Source organism: Ursus maritimus, unplaced genomic scaffold (genome assembly GCF_017311325.1).
Source record: "Ursus maritimus isolate PB19 unplaced genomic scaffold, ASM1731132v1 scaffold_32, whole genome shotgun sequence".
Taxonomy (NCBI): Eukaryota; Metazoa; Chordata; class Mammalia; order Carnivora; family Ursidae; genus Ursus; species Ursus maritimus.
This window is the reverse complement of record NW_024425786.1, coordinates 7,869,676-7,894,071: the sequence shown is the minus strand read 5'-3', so window position 1 is coordinate 7,894,071 and position 24,396 is coordinate 7,869,676. Positions and strand designations below refer to the sequence as shown.

The following is a 24,396-nucleotide window of genomic DNA, read 5'->3' as shown; positions in this document are numbered from 1 at the left end:
GTGGTATTGTGGCTGGTGGGGGCAGCATACTCCCGCCCCCTTCAGATGGAAGGGCTGCGGTCCCCCATCTAGCAAGGACATCAACTGCAGTTCCAAGTGCCCTCTTCCCCACTGCATGCTCACTGAGTCCACCGATGGGACAGATTTGCTTCCAGCATCACTGCTGCCCTGCTTCTCCCCATGAAGCCCCTGACACCCCTCACCCTTTCCCAGGTGACTTGATTTCCCCTTGGGGCCATCCTCAGCCGATCTTGCTCCCAGAAGGAGGCCCACCTTATGGAGTCCCCAGAAACTGCTCTTTGGGCCCCAAAGTCCTGCCTGGGCAGCCTCGCCTCCTTCACCTTTAAAATGGATTGTGTGTACCCTGAAGGCATTGTGTCTGGGGCTTTGGCCCTGACCCTTAACCCCATTCTGGAGCAGATAGGGAGAGATCCAGAAGACAAGGGTGTAGGGGTGGGGGAGGATGCACTTAACCAGAAGAGGGATATTTGAAGGCTCTCTGAGTCCCTAGGGCATGGTGGGTAGTAGCATTGATTTTGGGTCCCAGCTCCACCGCATAACATCTCCGAGCCTCAGTTTCCTCATCTATAAAATGGGAGTGATGATAATAGTCCTTGCTTCATGAGGTTGTTGGAGGAAGTCACCGAGTTCACAGGGCCTGGCCCATAGTAAGTGCTCAATAAATGCTAATGATCATAATTAGTGTTATTATTAGTCAAGTCTGGGTACATCTGGGCTGCTTGTTCTCTGTGCCTGAGGACTCCAGGTAAAGGGGACATGGCTGACGTGGCAGCGAGAGGCACCAAGGCGACCCAGCAGGAAGCACTCCAGGCCACGATACCAGCAGCGGGGAGGGGGACCGGGGTGTGACAGCTCTTTCCTCTGAAATGGTTAAGAAAGAGGGGAGACTAGCCAAGAAAGCAAGTGCCGCCCAGGAAAATTAGGCAGTGGGCCTAATGAAAACCAGGCAGCGGGCCAAGTCAGAAATGTGACCTTCCTCCTGCCTCTCCTCTTTCTCCTCTCCGAGCCTGGGGTGGGGTGGGCAGGGTCTTGGCCTTCAGCTGGGTCTCAGGCAAGAGGTACCACCAGGTCGGGGGTGAGGATGGGGAAGCAGTGGGAGGGGGGGGAGAGAAGGCCACGGGGAGGGGTCTGGGAGGTGGCACGGGACCGGACAAGCTGGTCAACCAATTCTGGCCTTAGAGTCAGACAGGTTTTTCGGGCCTGCTGGACTCCTGGAGAAGCTCTATTCAAGCTCGTCATTTTATGCACAAGACGAAGAAGACCCGGCGGGGTGAGGTGGCTTGAACAGCAGGCAGGAGCAGAGCCCCAGCTTGAACCTGGGCCCTCAGCTTCAACGCCTTCCTCACCTTCCTGCTCTGGGCTCAGCCAGGGGAATCCAGAGTCCTTTGGACTCCTGGCTTTCTCAGGCTAGGACAGCTGAACCCCTGGGACGTGAGGTCTTCAACCTTCTCCCCCAAAAGGCTACGAAGAGTACCCCCAGCCTGGGCATGCTGATGGTGAAGCCCTAGGGGTCTCCTTCAGGCTTGGCTTTCTCTTAAGAAGTTGATAGAAGTTTGAGATGCTGTCCCATAATGGATCTGTGCTGCTTAAATAAAGGATAATGCTCCCCGTCCCATCCCCCTGCCTCCCATCCTTCCCCACCCCAGGCCAATTTAAGAAAGTGATGTATTGGGGCGCCGGGGTGGCTCGGTTGTTAAGCGTCTGCCTTCGGCTCAGGGCATGATCCCAGCGTTCTGGGATCGAGCCCCACTTCAGGCTCCTCCGCTGGGAGCCTGCTTCTTCCTCTCCCACTCCCCCTGCTTGTGTTCCCTCTCTCGCTGGCTGTCTCTCTCTGTCAAATAAATAAATAAAATCTTAAAAAAAAAAAAAAAAGAAAGTGACGTATTGGGATGATGGGCCAGGTTTATCCTGCCGATTCGTGTCCCCCAAGCACGGGGCAGTAGGTCCGCGGGGGGGACAGCTCCCCGGCTAGAGAAGCTCGGGGTTTACCGGTCCGCTCTGGACACCAGCCCCTCAGGGACAGAGGATTCTGTCAGTTCTGTTCGCTGCCGTGTCATCGGTGGCTGGAACAGTGCTTGTCACACAGTAGGTGCTCCGTGTATGTGGGAGGCCTGTCTAGGGAAGGGACGTTACAGCTGCGGTTTGAAGGATAAGCAGGTGGGAGAGAAGGGACAAGCCCTCGAGACAGAGGGAACAGCACAGCCGGAGGTCTTGAGGCAAGCTGAACCCAAATGAGTGNGTGTCGGAAGAGCTGGGACAAGGCAGGTGTGGCTGCAGGGGGACGCGGTGACACCTTAGACAGGTTCCTGGTCTTCTCTGACTCTCCCAGGCTGTCAAATGAGAGAAGAAAAGGATCCACCTCAGGGGGGGTTGGGAGGACCCAGGCGTGAACGCACAGGGCCAGCCCTCGGCCAGTCCTGAATATGCAGGGGCAATACTATTACTACTAATAATAATTTGACTAATAATTAATAGTAATAATAGTAATTACTGTTCTAACTATCACCAAGAAGCTCTGTTTCTCATTTTAGACCATGCCCCCATGCCCCAAACCCGGGCCAAGCTACAGCCCAGGGGCGCCCCCTTCCTGTCCCCGCTCCTCTTGAAGGTCGGGCCTTCCCAAGGTTATCTCTGTTTTTCTCTGGATTCTGTGAAGTCGCATAGGTCACACTCTGGGGCTGAAAAGTGTTGCTTTTTATAGCCTTCCCTGATGGCAAGGAATGCCTGCGGGGCCCGTCCTGGGAAGTCCTGTCCTGGGGCAGAAATACCTCCAGGGGCTGGGGGCCCCACAGCCACACCAGCCTGACACCCCAGGAGTCTGGGGCCCTCCCAGGCCAGGCATCCCTCCACTGCCAGGTGTCAAAGGGGCAGGGAGGCTAGCTGAGAAAAGGCAAAGTGCCCTGGACAGAGAGCCAGGAGTCCCCAGTTCCAACTGTGGTGTTAGGGCGAGCCACGATCCTGTCTAGGTTCAGCTTCCTTATCTGTAAAATGGGACTACTGGGCCTTGCTGTCTCGGGTGGCAGCGGTGAAGGGTCAGGAAGCTTTGGAATGACTGGGGCAGAGGGTCAGCGGTCCCATGGCCAGAACCCTGGGATGGCAAGAGGGAGAGGGAAAGGGACCAGGGACAAGGTGAGCAGGCCCGTGTCACTGTCAGAGCCTCAGTCGGTCCCGCAGTGCTGAAGGACTTGGCAGGAGGAGGGAGGAAGTGTTTCTGTGTCGCAGGCGCTCTGCCTCCTTTACCTCACTTAATCCTCCCCCTGAGCCTTGGAGTAGGAGCAGTCATCAACGTGGTTGACAGATGGGGACACCACGACTGGCAGAGCTGAAGGGGTTCACCCACGGTCACCCGGCTAAGAGGGCGGAGCTGGGATTCACATTCAGATCTGTCCCTCCTTTGGGTCCTCTTGGCAGGCAGCCCCTGGTGATGGCTGGCAGCAGAAAGGACCAGGTGGGGGTGGGGGCGGGGGGGGGTTGTGTCCCTGTGTCAAGCAAGCCCTCAGCTTGCAAAGTCCCTGCCCCCCTCCCTCGCCCCTTTCCACCAGCAGGTGCCGGCAGCTCCCTTGCCCGTCTCTGCAGCCCCCTGTCTCTTCCCAGCGTCCCCAGGAAGGGGCTTGGCTCCAGGGTCCCGGCCAAGCCCCCAGGCCTCAACCGAGGGCTTGCTCAGCAAGACCAATGCTGCACTTTGCTTCTCCCCCGCCCCTCACCCCGCCTCTGCCTCCCCCTCCCTCCTTTTAATCTAGTTCTTATCAGGGATGATAACATTCAGCAATAATAAACCCGACTCCACTTTCTAACAGCTGATTGCCCCACGCCCTGATTCGGCGATACCGCAGCGGGTGTCCAGGGCAGGAGACCTCTGTGCGACAGCCCCACAGCGTCTGCGGCCACTTTCATCACCCCGCCCCCGGCTGGCTCCCTGCGGGCCTCTTGGGAAAGGAGGAAGCCTCCCATCTCTCGAAGTTATCTCAGAGCTGCTCCCTTTTCTCCGCGAACCTATACAACACACCCAAGACTCACCTGTGGTGTCCATCTGTCCATCCCTCTCTCCAAATAACAGCAAGCAATGGCCACTGTTAATTGAGCACCTATTTTGGGGACAGGCTCTGTGGCAAGCGTTCCAACCATTTTCCCGATAAATCTTAACTAATAGGTATTATTCTTTTTTTTTTTAAGATATTATTTATTTATTTGACAGAGAGAGACAGCCAGCGAGAGAGGGAACACAAGCAGGGGAGTGGGAGAGGAAGAAGCAGGCTCCCAGTGGAGGAGCCTGATGTGGGGCTCGATCCCAGAACCCGGGATCACGCCCTGAGCCGAAGGCAGATGCTTAACGACTGAGCCACCCAGGCACCCCTCACAGGTATTATTCTTAACCCATTTTACTCAGAGGTGAGCAAACTAAGGCTCAGAGAGTTCAAGCAGCTTGCCCAAGATCACACAGCGGGTTAGGGACACAGTCAGGATTCCGACTCAAGACTGCTGGATTCCAGGGTCCAGATTTGGAGTCCTCTGCCTCCTGCCTCCTGCCTGTGCTCTGCCAGGCGGGGCGCACCTGCCAAGCAGCATCCTAGCCTCACATAACCGTGTGGCTCTGCCCCAGGGAGACAGCCCAAGGACCCTGCTCTTTCTCTCTCTGCCTTGAGAGAGTGGGGGTTCCTGCTGCAGCCCGAGCCTGGGCCAGCTGCCAGGGCTAAGCTGGGGTGCCTGTACCCTGTGAGGACCTTTGTCCCTTTAATAGGTCCTTCTTGGTACAGGACGTCCCAGGGCAGAGGGCGCAGCCTGAGTGCCAGGCCTGGGCAAGCCCTGCCCAGGGCACTCCCCATGTGCTGGGGCTCGAGGGAGGGCACCCACATCTTTGACTGCAGGCACTGGTTTCCTTGCGCCCAAGAGCTGGGGCTCCCGGTCATCCCCAGCTAGAGTGGGGCTTAGGGGCTCCCAGGCATGGTGGTGGCCAGGTGGGCAGCCTGGATCTTTCCTAAATAGAATTCGCAGACAAGACCCTCACCCCCGCAGTTTGTACCGATGCCCCCATGCCCCCCACCTTGTTAAAACCCCACAGCCGCTGCTCCCCCACCTTGAGCCTTGCCCCCACCATACCTGGAGAGCACCTGTCCTCCTCCCTGCACAGTCTTCAAGGCCCAGCTCCTAGAGCCTTCCCCAGAAAGGCCTCTCTGGCTCCTGCAGCCCACCACAGTCTCCTCCCCAGCCCCCCAGAGCCTGCGAAGCTCTAATGGAGACTTGGTGCCTTGTGTGGCCCTCTTCAGCCACGCTGACTGAGCCCCTCCCGCGGAGCAGTCCCGGTGCCGGTGCCGCGCTATGTAGGGTGGGGGGAGAGAAAACAGTAGTAACACACAGCCCAGCCTCGTAAGGGAGGGACATCACCTCATACATTCCCACAGCACTTTTCTAAATAGCACGAGTTCCCCCCACCCGTACCCACCAGGTCCCAGGTCTCTAGTCCCCAGGGGTGCAGCCGCCCCAGGTTCAGCCCTGGTGTCAGCTCATAGTAGGTCCGCAAAAAGTACTTGCTGGATGAAGAACGAAGTGAATGAATGAAGGATCCAGTACCTGTGGGTTGGCTTCGTTTCCTCTCCTGGATTCTAAGCTTCTTGAGGGCAGGGACCAGGTGGTCTTACGTTCAGGAACAGCAGGTGTCTCCGGGAGCTTGGAGGAAGGACGGGTAACCAAGGCTACGGCAGGTAGCCAGAGCCGTCTCATTGTGGAGCTGTCAATGGAAGGGTAGGGGCAGGGAGCAGGCAGGAAGGCCATTCCTGGGAACCCACGCCATGAGCCGGGGCCGGGACCAAGATCACGTGGCACTTTGGAGGGAGAGCAGGTGGTCAGCGTTGGAATGGGGAAGGCACAGAGGAAAGAGGAGACGGCAAGGTTGGAGAGGGAGGCCAGACCCCACTAGGGGGGACCCCATGAGTCGTGTGAAGGAGTCTGGACCAGATCGTCCTCCAGGCCACAGGGAGCCTCTGATGGGCTCTGGACACTGTTGCACGGACAGCGGGTAAGCAGGACCAGCCAGGGGCCAGTGTCCTGTAGGGCGGCTGTAGGGTTCTAGAGGAGCCTGAGGACAGCTGGACTTCTGCTCTTCCTTCCTCAGCTGGGAAAGCCTGGGGCTTCCAGATCTTAGCCTCTGGGGACCGCCGGACCTTGTTCAATCTTGTCTTCAACTTCCAAATGGGAACACTGAGGCCCGGAAATAGGGCCAGACTTGCTCAAGTGTGAGAAGGAGCTGGGGCAAGAACCTGGGTCTGGGGTCTCAGGCCAGGGTCCCCCCACTGTCCCCCACTGCCCCCCCCCTCCACCACAGAGCAGGATGCACGTGCTCAGGCCACAGGCAAGATAGTCTTGAGTGGTCCTGGCGAGACCGGGGCATTTAGAATGGTCCAGAACTGGGGGCTGAGGATGAAAAGAATCCTTCCAAGAAGCGGGGGAGGGAGAACAAACAGGTAGAGGGTTTGAGTGTGACACAGGATCCTAAGCCCACTGAGCCCCCAGCCCTGGGGGGACCCCTGCCAGCCTGGCTGCTTTCAAAGAGGCAGCCTGAGTCATAAAGTAATAATGTGATTACTGCAGCCGCAGTGGTAAGAACAGGCCCACCCTCCGCTGAGCGCCTCCCGCGGGCCTGGCGCTATCTTGTCGAGCCCTCGTGATCAACGTCAGGAGCTTGTGTCATCACCCCATCTTCCAGGTGAAGAAACAGAGGCACAGACCAGTGACATCCTTCATGTGGCAGCCGTGAGCGAGTCAGGATTGAACCCCGAGAGGCCTGACCCCAGAGCAACTTCTTCGCACCAAGGGGCAGACCCGGGTTATGCCATGTTGAGAGTCAGGCCTGAGCCCAAGCCCTGCCACTAAGTGACCATTGCCATTTACCCCCTGCTGAGCCTCAGTTTTCTTCCCTCTGTTCCCAGAACATGGGGATGAGGATGAGATGACCTCGAGGAGCCGATCTGAAGGCAACGGGAGGGGTGCTTTCCAAGTGTCCAGAGCAGGAGGGGCTCTGGCAGCACTGGCCCGGCAGCCAGCCTGGCCCTGCCCGGCCTCCGTCGGTGCCTGCACCTGTCCCAGGGCACATTCAGTCTCTGCCCCACGCCCATTTGCATGCCAAGCCGCCAGCCTTGGCCGGTGAGCCGGGCCACCTCCTGCCCTCCCTCCTGTGCACAGTGACGGGGAGAGGGCTGGGCCATGGGGCGTCCCACCTGGGCGCTGGGCGGGGGGCTCCGGCTTGTCCTGGCTGGAGCTGGGGGAGAGTGGGCGCTGGGCACAGAGGGCAGCCATGCTCTCTGAGGGCCTGAGAGTTCTGGAGAAAGGGCAAAGCTGCCCCCCCCCATTCCCCCAGGCTGCTTCCTCAGTCCTCCGAGAAGGTGTTTCATGAGCAAACACAGGCATAAAGAGGAAGCCCACTTCTGGGAAGACTGCCCCCCCTCAGATGCCACAGAAGCCATTCCCTCTCCCACCTTCCCTGCCCGGCTTTGGTTTAGACGTTGGCTGTGCTGAGCTGAGTCTCAACTTCCTCCTCTGTGAAATGGGATGAGACTTCCTTCCTGCGCAGTTGGGAGGCTTCAGTAGCGCCTGGACTGATGGTTATTTCAGCTTAGCCAGATACTGTCCTGCCTCTGCTGCCAGTCTGAAGCTCCTCCTTTCGCGCACCCGGGGAGCCTAAGGACCTGTTCCCTCGCTCCTGGGGGTCCAGGTGGGGAACAGAACCTGGGCGGGCCAGATCCTGCCTCTGCCTGTCCTCGGGGTGGCAGCGCCGAGACACGGGCTCCCCTCCCAAGGGCCCAGAGGAATTTGGACAGCAAAGAAAAAACAACAAGCCCCAGCCCAGTGTTTTTTATTTTTGTCCTGAACAATGCCGTTTCTGGGCTGTTGCTGAGCAAATACAGCAGGAGGCGGGCCCACAGCTGACGCAGGCTGGGGTATTATCAGAGCTGCAATCCCGGTCCCGGGGCCCTGTCACCCACAGGTTCTTCGCCGGGCACTCTGGGTCCCCCTGTCCGCCCCTCCCAAGTCCAGCCACCTCTGGGGAGGGGCCCTCAGGGACTGGGGTCCGAGGGAGTCCTGACTTGAGAGAAGTTGTTATGGAAAGCAGGACTGTCCCCCAACGCCAGGCCTCCCCCCCCCCATCCTCTCTAGGGCAAGAGGGAGTTTGACCAACTGCCCCAGGTTGCTCTGGACCGTGGGGTTTCTTATGATGGGACTTTCAGTGCGAGAACTGGGACAGTCTTGAGCAAACAGAATGATTGGTCGCCCTACAGGGCTCCAAGAGTTGAGAGTCAACAAGGAAGATTCCTTGGAGACAATGAGGATGATGATGTGAACAGCACCTGCTACCACCACCACCGCCACCATTGATGGAGTGATTACAACCGTGAGACCCATTTTACAGCTGAGAAAATGGAGGCTCAGAAATTGACCTGTATGAGGTCATGCGGCTGGGAAGGGGCGGTGCAGCGAGGTAAAGCCAGTGGGTTTCCAAAGCCCTAGCTTTCAGTTACTCTCAGACCCATCTGGGAGATAGACCTTGGCCGACTACAGATGGTAAGACCAAGGTCAAGAGAGGTGGAGATAGCCCAATCCTCAACTCGTGCTCCCTCGGTGTGGCAGGCTTTACAGTGCCCCTGCCTACCAGTATTGGGGGACCCGGATGCCCGGTGGGTGGCCGCACCCCTGAAAAACACATACCAGCTGGTTTGGGGCAGGAAGATGCTTCTGGCTTATCTAAAGGGTCCCAGAAATTGCCCCAGATGCGGGAGGTCAGTGTGGCCCCTGGAATCTTGCTTTCCTTTGAGAGCCTGTTATGAAGTCAGACAAATGCATGCTTGCTCATCGTGGGAGAGTAACGTTCAGGGCTCTGGCCACGACAGGGTCCCAGAACTCCAGCTCCCACGGGCTTCTGAAGCCCAGAAGACAGGTGTCAGAGCTGGCCTGGACCGCTTTCTCTGCAGAGGTTGGGCCTGGGGCTGCCCGTGTGGCCCCCTCCTCTCTGTCCCTTGTGCTTGGCCCGTGCCTTGGCCTCTGTGGCAGGGAGGGCGCTGGTGCTCGCTCTGGGGGTCTGTTTGAGGTTTCCTCCAGCGGCTGGTGGCGGCGGGTACAGCTCACTAATTAATTAGTGCTTAAGTACTTAGCATCCTCCTGCATCGTGTCAAACGAGGATTTGAGTCTTAATTCCCTGTGTAGGTAACGGTGGGAATGTGCCTGGGAGAGCGGTCAGGACTTAGAGGAAACGCTTCCCCTCGCTTGGATGCCAGCTGGGAACACCGGTGCTGCAGAGGCAGAGAGAAACCCAGGGGGCAGAGCTCCTAGACCCCTAAACCCTCATCCACCATCACACCCACTCACCCACCACGGCCGAGAGCAGTAACAAGGCGGGCTCGGCAGCTAGACGGTCTGGGCCTGACTCCCAGCCCCACACTGCTACCTGTGTGCCCCCAGGGAGTCACTTAATCTCCTTGGGTCTTGTTTTGTGTTGTACGGAGGTGACGATCGTTGTACCTACCCGTAGGATTGCTGCAGAGACCGAACAAGCCAACTCGTACAAATTCGGTAGACCGTGGCTGGCCTGTGGTTGGCCCCGAAGTGAAAGGAGCTATTCTCTTTCATTTATCCACTCTCTTGGTCGTGCTTTTATTTCTCCCACAGATGTCTATCAGGTGTCTACTAGGTACTGCTCAGCACAGGCCTGGGTGCTGCAGGCAGGGTTGAGCAAATTTTTCTACGTCTCTAAGCTGTAGTCTGACCATCGGTAGAATGGCGATGATGACAGACTATCTCAAAGGGGAAGAGGGAGGCTTCAGTGAGATGCTGTAAGTCAAAAACCTCAGCTCAGGGCCTGCCACAGGCTGAGCCCCACACTGCTGGGTATTGGTGGGAGGGGGGGGAAGCAGGGGCCCCAGGAGAACTGGGGGAGGGGGGCTCCTGGCCAGGCAGGTGGCCCTACCTCCATTACTCACAGCCCAGCTTTGCTCACAGGACCCACCTGGAAAGGTGGCTCCATCCCTTGGCCACTGGGGTTGTGCCAGGACTTAGGGACATGACTAAGCATCTCCACGGGTCCTTGTCAGGGGAGCCAGAGGGCAGGTATAGCCAAATCTGGTCCTTCTTTTCCAAACCCTTTGGCATGTTCATTCTCCCTCAGCATCACCTGGAAATGCTGGGGCCCAGGGATGGTTGTCATCGCTTGCTGTCACAGAAGAGGCATCGGTGGGGTCTCTAGCATAGCCCCCCCTGCAGTGGTGGGTCTTGGGGGGGGTGCATCTCAGCCCCATAGAATGCTAGTCAACCATCCAAAGGTGCCAGAGAAGGTCCCAGGCTACACCTGTTTAAGTGAAAGATATTATCAAGGGGTAGAGGCTGGGGGTGGGCTGTAGGCAGAGTAGGGGAGTGGTAGAGGGAGGTGCTAGAAGTGGAGTCTGAGGTTCTCCAACGAAACACATGTCTCTGCTCCGTGACCTGAAGAAAGCCACACAACCTCTCTGAGCTTTGATTTTCGTAGGTGAAAGGAGGAAGGCAGTCCTGCAGGAGACAGTGTCTCCAGTTGAGTGCTCTGTAAATTGATAGCAGGTCATAAAACTTCAGGGACTGTGTTATTTAGGAACCAAAATTGGCTGATGGTCCTACAGAAATCTTTATCCGCTACAGCAATCTTCACAGACAGGGACTCAAATTCAGCTGCAGCCACTGTGGTCCTAACACTGAGTCTTACCCTTCATAAAAATCCCTGCCATTTTTGCAGGGCCTACTACATGCCAGGGACTGTGCTAAGCACCGGGCATGCCCTCTATCTCAGCTCCTTCTCACCATGGACCTGCTTGTTGGCGAGATGGGCGCTCTTCTGCCCTCCTACAGATGGGGAATCCCGGGAACAGTGTGGTGAAGTCTCTTACCTAAGTTCTTCCAGCTGCAAAGGGGTCGAGCTAAGATTCAAACCCAGGCCGGCTGCCCCGAGCCCTCGGTGAATGTTGACTGAGTGACTAAGTGAGCAGACGAAGGCGAGGTGCAGGCAAGTTGGTGCTTAGAGGGTCATGAGTGGGCTCTTCGTTTTCAGTGAAGCTACAAAGGCAGGGGGAGTGAGGAAAGAGTCCCCCATGGCTTATGTTGGTCTCAAGCTTTTATTGCACAGAGCTCCAGAGGTTTAAGAGAGATGAAAAGGAAAAAAAAAAAAAAAAAAAAGCCCAGCTCAGAAGGAAGAGCGCAGTGTCCCATGGTCAGTTTGAGTATTCACTGTGTCTATGGAGTAGCGGCTGCCTGCCCGGCACGGGGTGCAACGCTGGACGGACCAGACATCGTCCTTGCCCTCAAGGTGCTTCTGGCAAGTGGCAATGGAGGGCCCTTGTGCAGGGGGGCCTCATGGAAGGGAACACATGGGGGCCAACCACATCTCACCCGCTCTAGGTACCTACTCTCTTCTAGGAGATGAAGGGTTTGAGAACGAGGGTATGGTCTAATCCCATCACCTTGCTTTACAGATCGAGACCGGAGCCTGAAGGAAAGTGGATGGAGACACAACCAAAGACTGGAGGCTGGAAGAGTGAAAGTCGTAATACAGCCTATGATCTGCTCCTCGACCAAAAGGATAGCTCACATCCAAGGGCGGGGTGCTGAGCCCCTCAAGGGCTTCCTCTCCCCCCTACCGCCCTCCAAACTACTCCACTTGACAGTTGAAACACGGAGGCGTAGAGAGGTCACCTTGCCCAAGGTCAAACTGCTAGTAAGGGGCAGACCTGGGATTCAGACCCCAAGGTGTCTGACCGCAGGGACCAAGCAGTCGGTGTGCGCTCTGAGGAGTCTGTTCCTCGGCCTGGAAAATCTCCCTGCACCCAGCACGGTAGCGCGGGAAAAGTGGGGGGAGGGCAGAGGCAAGCCCCCAGGCTGGTAGCTGGTGTCCTATCTGCAGCACTGTCTTAGCAAGCGTGGCCCCAGCCTCGAGGCAACGGGAAGGAAGGGGAGCTGCGGGAACAGAAGCACTGGGAAGCTCACTGGGCTCCGAGGTAACGAGAAGCTTGGACAACCTCTCTGAAGGTTCCTGGCAATGTCCCTGTGGGAGCCAGTTCATGTATTTTAAGAAAAAAAAATCATTAAAGAAGTTAGGACGACGGAGAGGCTGTAAATGTAAAATATTGGTGGTTCGACAGCGTATCCCTAACAGCCGCCGGCAGAGTTCATCTTGACAAGGCAGAACACGGTCCAAGAAATAAATCATTTTGTTTTCCCCAGATGGCTCCCCCTGAATCTTCCCAGGATATCTGCACCAAATCTTAATTTGCCCACCTACGTGGGACCCATGGAGACCGTGGCTACACCCAGCCAAGGGAGGGACAAAGCACTGGCAGAATGAGAGAGAGCTGGACCCCCTGTGGTAGCCGCAGCCACTTCTGGAATGGGCACCCAAGAGAGCCCATCGTCCAGTTACCCCCCCCAGCCCCCTAACTTTGGTTATCAGCAACCATAACCGTAATGCCAAAGGCACCTCACTTTCTGGACATTCCAAAGGGTGTCTTGTTCTCTCCTCCCTTTGCCCTGGGGCTCCCCACTGCAAAGAAGGTGCCACCCACCAGCCACACTCTTTTATATTCTGCAGACTTAAAGGTGTTGAGGACCCCCGGGCCCTGCCAGCTCAGATCAGATGAAAGTCGGTTGCAGCCCCGGCCTGGACCCGGCCAGCTGAGACGGAGTGTCTGAGGCTGGAGGGAGGATTTCCAAGGTCCCACCCTAGCCCCCAGCCCCCACATCCAGGGTGACTTCCAACAAACCACCTGACCCCCACCCCCCCCTCCCAGCTGGGAGACAGGGAGGGTGACATTGAGCTCCGGCTCTGGGGCGTCCTAAGGGTTAACTAATTAATGGTTGGAAAGTGCTTTGAAAAAATAAAGTGCTGGATAATGGGAAGGGCAATTATGTTGGGAGAAACTCCTAATTTGGCTGGAATTGATGTTAATGATAAAGTATCTGAAACATGTAGCAAGCAGGCGTGATTGTATTTTATATGACAGAGAGAGACACTCACACGCAGGGGACATGGAGAGCAGTTAATTTGGTTAAATAAAGTGAAAGATAAAAGAAACGCGGACGCCACAGAGCTCGCTGTTTATCTGGACTTGGTGTAACACTTTGGAATTGGATCGGGCCCTTTGGCTCTTATTTATTTGTTTGTGATTGACATAAATGGGGAAGTGCTGGGTTTATGGCTCAAAAAGAGGCCGTGGAAAGCAGGCTCTGAATAGGCGGCTTCCGAACAGGTGCCGGCTGCATTCCCAGGAAGGAGCCAAGGCCTCTGACTGAGAGTCAAGGTGGGTGAGGATGTCCCCACTGCACCCCATCCTGGAGGCGGGAGCCTCGCCCCCCGGAGCTGGGGGTACTGAGACAACCACCAGCGCAGCTCTCTCCCCTTCCGGAGGGAGAAACTGAGCCCCCAAAAGAAGGGTAAAGAGTATTAATCACTCTGGGAACCAACATTTAGAAGCACTTTGGTCTGCCAGGCCCTGTGCTAAGAAGGTATGATTCCATCGAATCCTCAAAGCAATCCTGAGGTGCGTACCACTTTCACCCCCATCTTACAGAGGACAAAACGGAAGCTCAGAGAGGTGGAGCAACGTCCTCAAGGTCACACAGCCAGGAAGTGGTGAGGCAGGGAGTGGGGCTCGGGCAGCCTGACTCTGGGAGTAAAACCCCACGGTCGTGACTTTTGGACTATCGATATCAAGTGCTCTTGATAGTCACGGCTCTGCCCTCTCTGACTGGTTCTGCTTCAGCAGGGAGCCAGGACAAGGAAATGGGGGAGACTCTTCCACGTGTCCGGTGAGGACTGAGCGCCGGGGCCTCCTGGCCTGCCTGGGACCCTCTGGGGAGGGTTTTGCGCCTGAGAGGACAGCATGAGGTTGTCCCAGGGAAGAGCAGGAAGGAACCTTGGTTTCTGGAAGGTCTGTGAGGTCCCCGCAGGTCCAGATTAGTATTCAGTATTTATAATATTTCCATAATGGTAAAACAAAAGAAAACAAGCAGAGAGAATGCATTTTTAATCACCAATCATTTCTCTTTGTTTGTTGTGAATGAACAGTGAGGTGAAATAGTATTTCATAATCACCCCATTCGAATTTTCCTCCCCTCAAAGCACCGAGAAATCTCTAAATAAAATAAATAAACAGCCAAGACCTTAAAATAAATTCCAGAGGGCAGAGTGCTACGTGTGGGTTATCACAGCTGTGAGGAGGCAGGGGCTGGGAGGTGGGGCGGAAGGGAGGACAAAGGGACAGGGGCCTTGTCAGTTACCTGGGATCAGACACCCAGCTTTAGGAGACCCACAGGCAGGGTCAGAATAGCAGAGCAATGGTTTGAAGACCCATAGAGCAGGGTGGAGCTGGAACACACTCTCTACCCTTTATTGCCTCTTCTTTATTCTTCCAGAATTTTCTGCTCCTCATCCTCTCACTGTAAACCAAGGGAACTAACTCCTGTCCCCTGCCCCCTGGAGCTTCACAGTGTTCCTCTCAAAAGGCTACTCATCCAAGGGATCTTCTCTGTAAAGTGTCTGCCTGTCCTCTGAGCTAGTCCAACCCTCTCAAAGGGTAGAGGAGGAAACCATAGCAAAGAGAGAATGCAGGGACACATCCAATTCACCCCAGCAAGCTAGTGACAGAGCTGCACCTGGAACTCTGGGGGCTTGACTCCCTCTCGGGCCACCGTCATGTACTTGCACTTATCTCTAGGTGTCTTTGAGAAACCTCCCGGGACACTGACTTTTCTTCACAGCCTATTCCTGGTATTTCGTTCTGTACATCTCAGCATCCCCAGATACTCAGGTTCTAGAAAGGTCCCTGGTACACGGGGGCACTCACCAGATAGCTGTAAGATAGATGGATCAGTGAGTGGGGGGTGGATGGATGGGCGGATGGATAGAGGCTAAAGCTGATCTCCTTACTGGCCATTAGCTTACTACCCGATAGATAAGCCAATCACAGTGTAGTTTACTTAACATCTGGCGTCTCCAACAATCTCCTGAAGGACCCAGGAAAAATCACCTTCTGGCAAATCAGACCCTTTCCAGGTAGAAATTTGAGGCAGAGCTCTGGGGCCAAGAAGGCCCTATGGTCAAGTGAGTCATGTGGGAAAGAGCACTGGTCTGGGGTTGGAGGACCGGAGCTCTGCTCCCGCTCTAACTTGCTTGCCACTAACTTGTTGCATGGTCCCAGGTGATATGTGGCTTCCTCTCCCTGGGCCTCAATGGCCTCCTCTGGAATGTTCTCTATTAAATGTTCTAGGCTCAAAGTCTTGTCCCTTCGATTCAGACAACTCAGCCGGAACTCAGAAGAATTCTACCTCTGGAGCTCCTTATTTTGTAGTCTGGGCAGCCCCTCTCCGTCTGTCCCCGACTCCCCGCCCCCCTGGCTCTGGAGGACCCCTAGCCCTCTCCAGCATTTCCCTGGCTGGGCAGTTGGAATGGGGGTAGATCAAAGCATCAGGATATTCCCAAAGCCGGCTGTTCTGGCCATAGCCAAGGCCCACGCTCCCTCTGAATCCTATTGAAAAAATAATAAAAAGGTAATTACTTTGTCATTACTGAACACTGGTTTGTCTTTTTTTTTTTTCTTAAGCCATGACCATAAATAACCAGCCCATTACCCTTCAGAGTGGACACACATATCCATATAGGACCTGCCTCCTTCCAGAGGCCGGTCCTCCCCCCGTGCTCTGGTATATACCACACAGCCACACACACGTACACCAAACACAGGTGCTGCTTGTTCACCTGACATTTTCTGAGCATTTTGCTAGATTTTGGGAATAATAAAAACAACAGTTATTATGTATGAATCCAGGCTAAGTGTTTTGCATGAATTATCTCCATTGATTCTTCTGACAGTGCCGTGTGAAGCAGATACTGATTTTGTTGCCATTTTACAGATGGGTACTGTAGAGCTGAGGGAGGTCAGGAACCTGCCCAAGGTCATACGGTTAGTATGTAGTAAGCTAGTAAGTAGCAGAGCCAGGATTTGAAGCCACCTTACCCAATTCAGAAATCCACGCTCCAATATTATTTAAACATAGATTTAAAAATCACACACAGTCGGCTATGAGGAGATAATTATAATACAGTGTGATAAGTGCTGGGACAGAGAAACAAGGGGCGGGGTGGGAGCCCAGAAAGCAGCATCCAAGCCAATTTGGGACAGGGGGACGTCAGGGAAGACTTCCTGGAAGAGGTGATATCATTTTGGTCTTAATGGGCAGGTGGGAGCAGGACAGGTAAATAAAGGGAAGAAAGGCCTTCAGGGCAGGTGGAACAGCTTGGACAAAGGCCCGGGGGATCTTTAAGCAGCTCCGTGTGGCTGGAGCAGAGGGTGTGCAAGTACGCAATAGAGAGAATGTTGAGAGGTGAGGCTGGAGAGGTGGGCGGGCCGTCGCTCACATCCCGGCCAGGCTGGCACAGCAGGGCAGCCCTCCCCCACCCACATTCAGCTACCTGGCACTCCTGTCCTTGTGACACGAAGGCACCTCATCAGCAAAACAGCTCTTTCCTGCCTCCCCGGCCAGCCCCGCCCTCTGTGAGACAGCGTGCCATGGGCGGTGGCTGGCACCTGCACAGGTGCCAGTCGGGAGGAAAGATGGCTACTTCCGGAATCTCAGAGCAGGTTCCTCTGGCCGTGGCTGAGCCACGCCAACCTCAGGCGGGATTACATCCCGGGGCCGAGGCAGCACTACCATGACCAGTCCGTTCTGCCCCTGCCCCCAAAGCTCTGCACCGATTACAGATCTGGGCAAGGCGGAGAGGAAGGGGCAGGGGCGATAGGGGTGCACGTGGTCTGTGGCAGGAACGGGGTCCGTGGTGGCCGTGGGAGCGTGGCTTTTGCTCTGAGCACGGGTGGTCCCTTCTGCTTCTCCATCACTGGGTTTCCCTGGCTCACTAGAGCCCCAGTGCCAGGCCTGCCCCTCCCTGGCAGGCATGGGAGGGGTCAGGTGTTGCCCGTGGATCTTTGGGTAAGAGGTGATGTCAGCAGTCAGCCCTGCCCTTCACCTGGCTGTACTTCTCTGCATTCAGGTGTCTGCTGACAGCATGAGCACGATCTTGCGGTGTGCAAACAGCACGCGGCCATACCTCCATGACCAAACCCTCCTTTAAAGGGACATGGAATCCCACACGTGTGGACACACTCAGACATACACTCTCCTGTCACAGATAAAATCAGATGCACACCTCACTGCTAGGCATGAAAGTCACTCCTATCCACACACATCCTCCAATAGCCCAGGCCAACCCCTGGGGTGGGCCCCAAAAGAGGTACTGGGTGGGTTTCATTTAAATTCATTCTTCTAGTTTTTTAAATCCAATTCACACCCAAATACATAACTCTCTGATCACGGTTGTTGTTGTTGTTGTTGTTTTAAATTTTCTGAATTATATTTATATTTGTATTTCTCTATGTTTCTTGAACTGTTAGCATGGAATGTGAATTACCCCTTTCTTCAGAAATGTAAAGCTTTTTTTTTTTTTAAGTTAGATGGTTCAGAGGATATTCAAACTGAAAAGGGCCATAGAGACCAGAAACCCTGGGACCAGAAATATTTCCTAAAAGGGAAAGAATTAGTCACCTGCCATTCTCTTCGTGACCAGGCAGGGGTACACATAAACCCCCCCGAAAGTGAACTAATTAGAACGAACTAGAAAGGAGAAGCTCGAACGGGAGCTGAGTGAGAGCCCAGGCAGGGAAAGAGAAAGCAGGTACAAAGGGTTGATCCTGAGCTTGGAAAACAGACAGTATTTATGGCATAGAAATCCCTAAGGCTCTTCTGTCGAGAGAGGTTTCTGGAAGGTGTGGGCGCAGAGAGGTAGGAGGAAGCCAGAGCTCATCTCTGTGGAGGCTGAAAGACTGAGACCGACCCCGCCCCTCCACCCCCAACAGCTGAGTGGCTGCCCAAGAAGCCTGGGCTCAGGTAGGTGTTCTGCAAAAGGCCTGTGCTCTCAGCTCCAGGAGGCTGCCCTTCTGCTCATCTCTGCCCGAGGCTGCGGGTCTGAACAAGGCCGCTCAAACCTTGAAACAGCCCCTGCTTGTGGCCAGCGTGGTTCTAATAAGGATTCATTACTAGAATCACAGACTCTTTCACCCATTAAATTAACAGGGGTTCAAAAGGGTAGGGGGGAGAGAATACCAAAGGTTGGAGAGCTTACCGACAGAACACGGCCAGTGGGAGAGCAAATCCACACAGCCTTCCCCGGGAAGGGGCAACCGGCAACAGGACTGAAAAGCTTGGAGATGCATGTACCTTGTTGACTCAACACTGCCATTTTAAAGACGGTGCACGATTCTTTCTGGACAAGGATATTCATTAGAGTTCTTTAGAATCATGGGAAGTCTTGGAAAGGAGTCTGATGTCCAAAATTTCCCAGGGTGAGGGACTGGTTAAGCAAATGATCACAAACGTCACAATCCAGCCAGCAAGGATCCTGGCGTGGAAGGCTAGCCCATGGCGTGAGAAAATGTCCACGCTGCAGACACATGGCAACTTAACACGCCACGGCCGCCCACAACAGGTATGTTGGGTGCGATTCTAATTTTATAAAACAAAACACAGCGAAATATAACAAACAAACAAAACAGGACTGGCAGGAAGTACACCCAAACATCAACAGTGATTATTCATGGATGGTGGGATTACAGATGATGTAAATTTTCTTCTTCCTGTTTATCTGTATTTTGTGAATTCCCTACGATAAACACGTATTTCATATATATAATCAGAAACAAATAATCATGGACTTCGCAAAAAGAATGAGGAAACTGGGGGTGGGGGGTGGGGTGGAAGGATTTGTCAAGTTCATCGACTTGGATGGGATTCAGGAACAATGCTTAGCTTTTGGGAAAAAGCCCCTCTCCCATTCTCCCTTCCCAGGATTCCCAAGAGAGGCATTCGTAAATAAAAGAAATGCACTCAGCTTCTTCTTTTTTTTTTTTAATTACAACTTGCCCAGTAATCACCATAATCACTTATCCCGGGCGTTTGTTTAATTATTCAGTCACTAAGCATCTATTGAGCACCTACTGTGATGCTAGCACCAGGCTAGGCCCAGGGACCCCAGAAAAGAGACCTCACCCGAGGAGAGTCTCAAGACCAGGAGCAGCTTAGGAAAAAGGGAGACAGAGCACTTAGTCTGTAATTTTTTAACTGAAAAATCATCATTCTTTGTCAACACTTATTGAGTGCCTACTGTATACAAAATCTGGTGCCGGGTCCTGAATCTCTTTGGTTCCTTTTTTGTCTCTTACAACATTGAGATACGATTTACAGTTAAAGGACGGATCTGTTCTCCTTCCTCTCTCCTCTCCCAACACACTCACCTTCAAGTTTCATCTCTTTATGAGCTCAGAGTAAGGGTAAAAAATGCTTGTTGCTCCGGGCTAAGTCACCTCCCGGCCCAAGTGTGAAAAGCATCGGCTCTGGAGTCAGACAGCCCAGTTCAGCTTTGAGAAAGTTACTCTATGCCTTGGCTTCCTCATCTGTATAATGGGTATATTATATATACCTCCTCATTACAGTTGTTGTGAGGGTCTAATAAGATGATTCAAGTGCTTAGCCTGGTGCCCGGTGCCTAACAACCACTCGGCAAATAGTAACGATTGACGTCTGGCTAGGTGTTGCTTTCCGTCACTGCAGAGGACCAGAAACCAAAAGACTGTGGCCAGGAAACTGAGCTGTAATTGCTTTCAGGTCTTTCCCAATTACACAGACTGAGACACACATTTCTTTGTTCAACAATCAATCATCAGGAGCCTCCTGGGTGCCAGGCACCGGGCTTGTCACCCTGGGTTCTGCCACAAAGGCACAGACCATCCACTCAGGAAGCTCCCAGTTCAGTGGGGAAGGTGGCAAGGGAAGGGGGAGGGGGTCTTCTCCCCCCACCCCGAGACTCAGAAACAGAAGAGGCTCTCAGTGGAGGCAGGGGGCTAGATAGATGACCTCTACAGGGTCCTTCGCTGACCCTACCTCCCCTCCTGCCTATGGAGACTCCTCTGTTGGGGTGTGGTTCACCAGAACCAGCTATATCCTCACTGTTGACCCCTGGCCTAAGGTCAGGGAGTAGGAAATTCAGCAAAGCCCCTGTGCCAACCTGGCAACTTCTGGCAACTCCTGGGATATACCAGCTCCTCCTTCTTCCCCCAAACTTTGTCTTAGGAACCTTGTAGTTATTCTCCTGCAGCATAGGCTCCTTGAGGACAGGGGCCATGTAGGCTTATCTTGACTTGGTGTCTGACTCACAGAGAGTGAAGGCCTACTATGTGCCAGGCACCGTTTGAGGTGCTGAGGACACGAGCGGACACAGAACAAAGTCCCTGCCTCCAAGGAGCTCCCATTCTAGCAGGGGCAACTGGACAGGAAATATGAGAACAAAATGAATAAGCAAAATCATTGTAAACACTCCAACAGGGTAAAGTGAGAGAGAAAGCTGGAGAACTACTTTAGGGAGAAAGCCTCCCCAAGGAGGTGACATGTGAGCAGAGACCTGAGTGATGCCAAGGAAGCATCAGAATGGGCCTTCCAGGCAGAGGGAACAAGTGCAAAGGCCCTGAGGTAGGGACAGGCTTAGTTTTCCAGGACTTCAAGAAGCTAGTGTGTTGGGACAATGTGACTGAGGGGAGGCCCAGGGCCTCGGGGGGAAGAGTTTGTATTTTATTTTAGGGAAAGCTCAGGAAATGCTAAAATGAAGCAAATGAGGAAAAGAGCATGTGATTTCAGGCTCTGCAACGGGAGCGGGGGGTGGGGAACAAGACGGCAAGAGGCTTGGAGACCAGGGGCTATGTTTTGGGTATGGTGTTCTTTCCTAGTCCCTTGCTTTGTTTAAAACAACTTTTTTTTTGAGTTGAGGGGGGTGGTAGTTGGGAAAGGAAGAGTTAGCATCCCTGTTCACCTCACCCCAAAGTCTTCTTCCCCCTCCCACTCTTGCCACGGTTTCCAGCCTCCCCCTCCCCGTCCCAGATGAGGTTCCTTCAGAGGAGGTAGAAAGACTCCCTGGAGGATGGGAGAATTGCAAAGTATCTGAGAAAACATGGAGGGAAAAATAAATGTCTTAATAAAAGTTTGGTGCTTGAGACATGACTGTTGGGAGGGGGGTGAGGCCTGTCTCCTTCATTTGTGTCTTCCCTGAAAAGAAACTGCTCTTCACCCGGGGCACGGGGAAACCCTGCTGAATGAAAGTGTGCATGCAGGACTCCTCGGCCCCTCTGGAGGAGGAAAAGGACAGAGGAGAAGGAAGGGAGAGAGGACTGGAAGAAATGAGAAGTAGAGGGAGCACCGGATGTCCCAAGGAGCAATGACAATTACTGGCATTTATCGATCACTCGCTTGGCTCAGGCACTTTTCCTGCATTAACTCATTTTAGCCTCACAACAAGCCCAGACAGTAGTACTATTATTATCCCCATTTTACGGTTGAGGAAACTGAGGCACAGAGGGGTCAAATACCTTACTCAAGGTCACCCCGCTGGTGAGTAGCTAGGGTCTGACCCCAAAGCACAAGCCGTGGCCCACTTCCTCATGCAGCCCCAGGAGTGGAATTAGCCTCAAATCAAAAGCTAGAAAACCTCCCTCACCACTACTCAGGTCATTACCATCACTGTGCCTCAGTTTCTCCTTCTGGAGAATGGCAGGATTGGCCTTGAGATCTTTGGGGCTGTGTGTTCTGCTGAGTCACCAGACACAAGGATCTTATGTGAGGTAGGCCAGCAAGCCAACTCCTGAAACCGAGGACCGATTTGATGGTGTGGGGCAGCAATGGAGAGTAATGGGTCAGTGGTCCATGGGGACTGTTGATTAATCATCGATGTGTTGCCGCTTCCCGCTAATTACGAGATTAAAGAGGGGAGAAAACTCTCTGAACCTTGAGGTGTGTCTCACCCCCAAATCTGGCCTTCCTGTGTGGACAAATCCCAAACATGGGATTCTCAGACCCATTCTAGGTGGGAAGGAGACAAGCTGTATTTTTGAGGTTTTTTGGTTTTGTTTTGTTTTTTCCCTCAGCTGGTCTAAAACAAGGAGAGATCACTCAGCAACTATGGGATAAGGGGATGGTTGGGCCTCCTCTCTCAAATCTGGAGGCTTTATTAGGGGACAGGGCAAATCCTGGCCACCTCAGGGCCAGAGGGCCATGGAGTCCCCAGTCTCTATGCATTTACCAATTAACTTCCAGCTTAAGGCGGGGCATGGAACGCATCCCAGCGGATGTCTGTCTTGGGCAATTACCATCCAGGGCTTCTGGAAACTTCCGGTACTGAGATGCTTTGCCGAAACCTTGCAGATTTGGTCCCAAAGTCTACCAGCCTGCAACACCATTTAGCAGCCTGTGGCATTTCCTCTTAGTTTAATGCATTCTGTTGAACACTTCTTCAAACGGTGGGTCATACTTTGAATTTGTATTCAGTTATTCAACAAATCATTTAGCTATTTCGTTTACTATTGTGGTCAGTTTTTCACTTCTCTCACCATCCCAGTGTTTACCCATTTCTCTCACGTCTGATGTTATTTCCATCATGTCCTTGTTAAGAAGGAAAAACAGGTACAGTGACTAGCTCAGTCCTGGGACAGGGGTGGCCTGGTGGAGAAAGGCAGGACCCGAACCACGGTGTCAAGACTGCAGCTGACCTCCAGGCTCAGCCTGGTGTGGCCACCTCAGACCAACTGGGAGGTGGGCAACGGGGACAAAAGGAGAAAAGGGGGGGCTTCTCCAGTATAGTTGGAAGGATCCCCCCCTCAAAGAGGCCCTCCTCCGTCAACTGGGAGGGGTAAATGAGCTCTCCCAAAACACGTTATCCAATTGCCTTGCTTTATTTTCTTCACGGATCCTTTCACTCTCTGAAATAATATTATTCATTTGTTTTAATGTTCATTACCTTTACACCTTCGCACCCCCTCCACCCCCAGCCAGGTTCATTCTTCACGGCCTATCTTGCGCACTTAAGGATTTATTTCTTGCACAATGGACTGAATGAAAAACTCCCTTGCAAAGAGTAAGTGCAAAGCAGATATCAAACAGTGAGAACATCACGTTCCTTTGGGTTCGACAATTCTAACATTCTAACTTGCAGAAAAGAGCTAGGTCTTTAGTGGGAAAGTGGGAAGCAGACTGGCTCTCGGGGATCTGAACAGGTGAAAAGTAACCCACTCCTGTTTCTTCTCTCTTGTCCCCTAGCCTCAGCTCCACTCAACTGGGTGGGGGGTGTAGAAAGCGTCTCCAGCCGCAAAAGGGAGCCGTGAGCTCAGATGCTCCTCCGCAGGCCCGGTCTCGCTGCGCTCGCGAGCCGAGCTCAGCCCGGGCGGTGGGTGGGAAGAAACCGGGAGGGGAAGGTCTGGGGGTGTGAGGGTGGAGCGGAGCCCGGCCCAGTAATCCGGCCCGGGTTTTGCATGCCACCCACTCGCCCGCTCGGCCGCGGAGAATTCCATAATCACAGCGGGCGAGAGCGGAGACTGGGAGCGAAAAATCCGGGATCCGGCAACTTTGGGCAGCGCATGCGCGCCCGCGGCGCTCCATCCCAAACACACACACATTTTTCCCCCGGACTTGGAAAGTCACCCAAAGCCGCCCCAAGTGCAGGTAAGAGACTCGGCGCTGCCTCCGCCGCGGCCCCCCCACGCCCCTCAGCTCCGGGGGCCTCCCAAGGTGCTTCCCCGCCTCGCCCCCTGTCCCGGTGCAGCCCCCCACTCCCGGGGCTGCCGCTTGCAGCAGGGAGCGGGCGAGCGAGCGAACGAGCGAGAGAGCCAGCCAGCCAGCCTGCCTGTGCGCGGCGGCTGCCACCCAACTCCGGCAGTGCGGGAGGCAGGGGGCACGGAGGGCTGGCATCCGGGCGCGGGGCGGTGCGTCGCCCGCCGTGGCCAGGGGAATGCCCAGCGCGCGGCTCCGGGAGAGGGGAGGGCTGCTGCTCCTGGGGGTCACTTACTTCAGCTGAGGGGGCGGCGGGGTAGGGGAGAAGAGGGGGAGGTGCCAGGCGCGAGTGCAGGACTTTGCAAATAGGGTGGGGGCGCCCCCCGCGCTGCAGGCTGGGGGGGGGGGCAGGTGCTCGCCAATACCGGGTAATCACTCCTTCCCCCTACGCTCCCCCCACCCCCGGCTGCAGGGGTACTAGCGCCCGCCAGGGCAGAGAAGGAGGCAGGGGTGAGGGGTGCCTGGGGTGACTTTGCAAGACTTTGCCCAGGGGAAGGGGTGGGTGGGGAACCCCTCCAGCCGACTCTTGTGCCCCAATACCAGGGTGTAGGTGCTGCCGGCAGAGGTAGGCAGTGTTCACTTAGGTGCGGGGTGCCAAGGGGTGCCTCCGGGTGGGAAAACGAAGGCGAAGGGTTGCTTGGCTGGGGGGAGCGGCGCCCCCTTTTTCATTTGTGCCTG

At 54.6% G+C, this 24,396-nt stretch overlaps 1 protein-coding gene across 1 annotated transcript in view; it reads left to right on the top strand.

Moving 5' to 3' along the window:
- Positions 1-23,962, top strand: part of CUNH1orf127 (chromosome unknown C1orf127 homolog) — a 140,320-nt gene extending 116,358 nt beyond the window's left edge. Inside the window, 1 exon segment of the mRNA XM_040645540.1 lies at positions 23,677-23,962. Within this exon segment, the coding sequence (XP_040501474.1) occupies positions 23,677-23,962 (286 nt within the window).
- The last annotated feature ends 434 nt before the right edge of the window (positions 23,963-24,396 follow it).